Raw genomic sequence first — 5,650 nt, forward strand, 5'->3', positions numbered from 1 at the left:
CACTCAATCAGCCACTACCCGACCTCGACCTCCCTCCCTCCCTTGACCCCTTCTACCTCCCCTCCCTCCCTTGACCCCTTCTACCTCCCCCTCCCTCCCTTGACCCCTTCTACCTCCCCCCTCCCTCCCTTGACCCCTTCTACCTCCCCCCTCCCTCCCTTGACCGCGTCTCCCGCCCTCTCGCTCATCCCGCTGCTTCACCTTCATTTGCTGTCGCTGGTCGGCTGCGGCCGTGCTCTTCATGAAGTGAGATGAAGCGGAGGCCCTCGCGTTCGCTTGCCGAGCAGCCACGTGAGATCTCGCCAAGAAGACAAGACTAGGTACCTGATCTCGCGATCCTGGGCTTGGGCCTCGAACTATCGGCTGCTTGAGAAGAGACATGAGGAGGAGGAGGAGGAGGAGGAGGAGGAGGAGGAGGAGGGCGACGACGAGGAGGAGGCGAGGGAGTCCTCTTCAGCTGCTGCTTTATCGCCTTGCTGATGGCACTATTTGACATGGTATGCTTCCTTGACTTGCTCTCCAGCGAGACTCTCACGCGCATCGGATCCTTCACCGCCTCCTCCTTCTTCCTGCTTGCCCGGCAGAAAATGTCACTCGCGGGGCTTCGAAACGCAACCCCAAGAGGAGGAGGAAAGACTTGAAGAGCTCTCGCCTCCTTGTCACTCGCTGCCTCCTCCTCGTCATCAGCCGCTAACCTCGTGTCAAACACATACTTCTCGTCTCGCACATCGCTCCTTCTCCCCGACCCAGACGAATCGCTTCCCTCCTCATCCTCCTCCTCCTCCTCCTCCTCTCTCTCGCCGAGTCGCGATGGAAGACTCCTGCTGCTGCCGAGCAGGAAGGAGCATTCCGGTACGCTGTCTGCAATGTGCTGTGCGGCTCTGCGCTTACGAATTGCTTGCTTCAAGCGCTCGCGGAAATCTTCGGCAACCCTGTCAAGTTCATCCATGCTCTCCTGTTTCAACAGTAAGAAACGAGCCAGCTCCTCCTCCGCTCACTAGACGCCACGAGCCTCGCCATGCTTCATTGCCTCGCTCCTTGTCTTGCCTGTGCTTCATGATTCTCCCTCCCTCGCTCCCTCCCTCGCTCCATCTCTCCCTCCCTCGCTCCCTCGCTCCCTCGCTCCCTCTCTCGCTCCCTCGCTCCCTCGCTCCCTCGCTCCCTCCCTCGCTCCCTCCCTCCCTCCCTTCCCTTCTCTCACATTCACTTCCTCCTCTGTCTCGGTATGTGAAGACGTTGGCAGCAAACAGGAAACGGGGAGGTGATCTATCAGTTTGTGGTGCAGCATGAGGAAAAGGTGAGGAGACCGCTGGACTATTAGCTCTGACTGGACAACCTCAGGGAATCTACTACGTGCTGGGAACTGATGTAAGTCAGAAAGGAGAGAGGAAAGAGGAGGGAGAGAGAAGAGAGGAGGAGGGAGCAGGCGAATGATTCGTTATCTTTGATTCCTTCAGCACTTCCTCACCACTGTGAATGTTGTACCTCTCTAGCTCCTTCTTCGTGGATCACTCCTCCCTCTGCTCTCGCTTCCTCCTTCTGACATGTCGATCACTCGGGCAGACGGAGCATGAGAGAGATCGATGGATGAGAAGCCTCAAGGACTGCAGGTCGTGTCTCCTCCTCCTCCTCTTCCTCCTCCTCTTCCTCCTCCTCCTCCTCCTCTCACGTCCCAGCAGCTTGCGGCTCAGGTTCCTAGCGCGTCAGCGTCTAGGTGGAGGAGGAGGCTCTCGTTCGCCCTCAGTAGAGCCCGTAGATCCCGACCAGTCCACTTCCTCCAGGAACTCTCGACGATTGCTCAAGGAGGAAACGGACAGTGTGGGTGAGGGAGAGGGAGAAGGAAGAAGTGGGGGCAGGAGGAGGGGGAGGGAGAGGAGTGATAGAGGACGAGAAGGGGTGCAGAGGTTCACTCTGGTTTTCAGCATCCTCCGATCACTTCAACTCAGAAGAGGATCTTCAAGACGTGATCAGCAATGCCAGCGCCTCTTCTCTCCTCGACCGCAAGTTTGCCGACAAGTGGAGGGTCGAGGAGAATGCCATGAACGAGGCTCTCACCCGCCTCTTCAAGCTCGCGCATGCGCATGAGCGGCGAGAAAGCGACGAGGGAGGAGAGACGGAGGAAGGCGAGGAGCGTGAGGTCATCTGCCGCGTGCCCGGGGCAGTAGCAGCTCGGAGTCAGCTGGTGGTGGAGGCGAAGGGCGAGCAGGCGCTCTCTCACTTGCTCTATCGCCTTCCCAGCGGCCAAGACTTCGACCCCTCGTTCCAGGTCCTCTTGCCCGCCTGCTGGGCTCGTCCTGGGCTCATGTTGGGATGGCAGGCAGCTCGGCTGCTCTACCACGACGGCCATCAGACGTCAGTCTGGCACCTTCGCTTCACCTCCCCCTGGCCCTTCGCCCCGGTGAGTCCCCCAGCTGGTGCCGGGCAGGAGGGCGAGCTGACGGCGAGCAGCGAGACTTCTGCTTGATGATGACGTGGCGCCACGTCCTCCGCGACTCCTCCCGCGCCCTCTGCGTCGCCGACGAGACCAGCGGCGAGGGCTACGCGCTGGCCATTACGTCAGTTATGCATCCACTCTGCCCGACAGTGAGGGACCGACCGCAGCTGGACGCTACTGACTGCCGGCAGGTCCCTGGGGTCGTTCGGGGGCATCTCCCAGCTGGAGGGTACACCTTCTTCCCGGTCGGCGACTCCTCCTGCCTCGTCACTGCTGCTGCTGCTGTCTGGGCCCCCGGCCTCGGCCACCTCATGGGCATAGGTGACCTGCTCGCACTTCCGCCCTCCTTCTCTCTTCCTTCCTTCCTCCCAGGGTTCCGTCCTCTTCTCCATCAACGTCTGCTGCTCTCTCCTCCTCCTCCTCCTCCTCCTCCTCCTCCTCCTCCTCCAGCTGAACGCTTGTCGCAGCCCCTCCCTTCGCTCGCCCTGAAGCACTCGAGAGGCTGCGAGAGAGTTTGAGCCGCGCGAGCTCAAGGCTGGAGAACTTTCCCTCTCTGACCTCCCGCAGCCTCCGCAGCCTCGTCGACCTCCCCTTCGACGGCTCCGGTCGGCAACTGGTCGTACAAGCGGCAGGGGGGCGACAGGAGGAGCGACCGAAGATGTTCGGGTGGCTCTACAAGCGGCGGGACCATGTGAGGCGAGGGAGGGGGGAGTGGGGGGTTGTGGGGAGTAGAGGATAAGTTGTACTGTGATAACGGGCAAGCAGATGAACGGGACGAGGAAGAGATGGTTCGAGCTCAAAGGCTCCATGCTCCGATACTACATCCATCCCCACGACAACAGCCCCAGTACGCCTGCACATGCTCCCGTTGCCCTTCTTTCCTCCTTCTCTCTCCTGAGCTCGTCTTCTCTCCTTATGATTCGTTCCTCATTCTCCCACAGGAGGCAGCTTGGACCTTCACTCCTGCCTGGTCTCCGTCAAGAACATCTCAGAAGGCTCAGCAGCAGAGCAGTCTCTCGGCCTCTTCCTCATCGTCATCTACCTGTCTCTGACTCCCTCCACCTCCTCCTCCTTCTCCTCCACTTCTCCCTTCCCCTCTCCTGCTCCTTTCCTCCTCACCCACGCCAACTTCCTCCTGTGACTCCCGCCACAAGCTCCTTCTCCTCTCCATCTCCCTCCCGCTCTCAGTCGTGTCCTCTTTCCCTCCCTACATAGTGAATTACTACCTGCTTGCTCGTCCTTCTCTCCTTCCTTCTCTCGTCCTCTCATCTTCTCTCCAGGTCTTCTTGTTCTCGTCCCACCGTCCTCGGAGTTTCTTCTAGAAGGATCCGCGACAGGTTAGCTGACTGAACTGACTAAACCCTATTGAACTAAGCTGACTAAACCCTAACTGAGCTGACTAAACCCTAACTGAGCTGACTAAACCCTAACTGAGCTGACTAAACCCTAACTGAGCTGACTAAACCCTAACTGAGCTGACTAAACCCTAACTGAGCTGACTAAACCCTAACTGAGCTGACTAAACCCTAACTGAGCTCACTAAACTCTAACTGAGCTGACTAAACTCTAACTAAACCCTAACTGAGCTCACTAAACTCTAACTGAGCTGACTAAACTCTAACTAAACCCTAACTGAGCTAATGCAGGTGGGCCCGCATGCTCATCCGAGCAGCTCAGGCGCGGTGATCAGCAGAGACTCTTGCAACCACCCCCTCACCTCGCACTACCCCTCATCTACCCTACCACTACCCCTCCTCTCTCCTCTTGCTCTCCTCTCTACCTTTGTGATAAAGCAGCGACAAGAAGCTCTCAAACCTCCGAGATGGTGAAGAGGAGGAGAGAGAGAGAGAGCGAGGGGATGGGGGGTATGTTTGAGAGAAGGAGGAGAGAGAGAAAAGGAGCAAGGGGGAGAGAAGAGAAAGAGGATCAGGAAGCGAGCGAGGCAGAGGGAGAAAAAGAGACAAGGGAGGAGTTGCATCCCTTTGAACTGCCTGATCTCACATCATTGACCCCACCAGCATTCCCTCCTCCTCCCCAGACCCCCCTCCGCTCTCTTCCCCCCACCTCCTCTCTCCCTCTCCCTCTCTTCCTCTTCTTCTCCCTCTCCCGCTTCTTCATTTTCGTTTCTCTTGCGTTCTCCGACCAGACGTATCGGATGAGATGTAGGTGCTAGACCACCCCACCCTTGATCGCGCCCCAAATGTACCATCATCACCCCCCACATCCCTTTTAAGTACCCCCTTTCTTTATATGCCTTCTTTGACTACCCCACCCCCACCCCCCTGAGAGCTGCTTCTATCTATTCCCCAATGGCGATTACACGTTGGCGGCTGACAACGACGATGCTGCGGCCGGCGGGAGCGCGAGGCATGGGCCTCCTCCCGCCCTCCCTCACCGTCTTCGACCGCCATGGCACCGCTCTTGCTTCCAGGAGTGCGCGCGGATGGGACTCGAAGAGCAAGGAAGAGAGGAGGATGGATGCGGAGAAGGAGCGGAGGGCGGAGGACGCGCGGGTGGCAGCGGCAGCACGAGCAACCGTGAGCTCGTGGGGAGATCTCTTCCGCAGGAGACCGCGAGTCCGAAAGGGAGAGGAAGACGTCAACGGAGCGCTGCAAGATTGAAGGGAGGGGCGCAACCAAGCAGTAGCGATGAAAGGAGTGGAGGTCAGGAAATGGAGCTACGCAGCCGTCTGGTGTTGGCAGTGAAGAGATACAGGAGAGAAAGGTAGTTGTGCTGCACCTTTAATCTAGAGCATAAGAATCAATAAACTCAAGTCAAGCAACTCGCTCCAAGAACTCTCTCAACATGTTCATCATCCAAACATCTTCTTGGCGAGCTCCTGTAGTACACCACCGTCAAAATCTACTCGCCAGCAACACCAACAACAACAACAACAACAACTACACCGACAACAGCAGGAGCATGAGCATGAGCATGAGCATGAGCATGAGCATGAGCATGAGTAGGAGCATGAGCATGAGCATGAGTAGCAGCAGGAGTAGCAGCAGGAGTAGCAGCAGGAGTAGCAGCAGCACAAACAACATCTGCTCTTTACCTTGTCCTTCTGTGCAAACTTTTTCTTCACCGCAACAAGCTTGGCCAGCTCCTGATGCGAAGGGTCAAGAGATCCCTTCCCCCTCGCCCCCCGCATCAACAAGGACAACTAGAGTATGTGTTTATGATGATTTCATATACGACAATTGCGAAAAGGACTTG

General features: G+C 57.7%; 1 protein-coding gene across 1 annotated transcript; it reads left to right on the plus strand.

Moving 5' to 3' along the window:
* Positions 1-810: 810 nt before the first annotated feature.
* On the plus strand, positions 811-3,575 carry GUITHDRAFT_148423 (hypothetical protein; the record flags this gene model as incomplete). Its single annotated transcript, XM_005819629.1, has 11 exons — positions 811-852; positions 1,244-1,297; positions 1,342-1,368; positions 1,564-1,610; positions 1,680-1,822; positions 1,923-2,266; positions 2,318-2,398; positions 2,449-2,755; positions 2,902-3,125; positions 3,200-3,281; positions 3,376-3,575. The coding sequence occupies 11 exons, from the start codon at positions 811-813 to the stop codon at positions 3,573-3,575; spliced, it is 1,551 nt and encodes a 516-aa protein (XP_005819686.1).
* Between the last annotated feature and the right edge of the window lie 2,075 nt (positions 3,576-5,650).

Source organism: Guillardia theta (genome assembly GCF_000315625.1).
Source record: "Guillardia theta CCMP2712 unplaced genomic scaffold GUITHscaffold_213, whole genome shotgun sequence".
Taxonomy (NCBI): Eukaryota; class Cryptophyceae; order Pyrenomonadales; family Geminigeraceae; genus Guillardia; species Guillardia theta.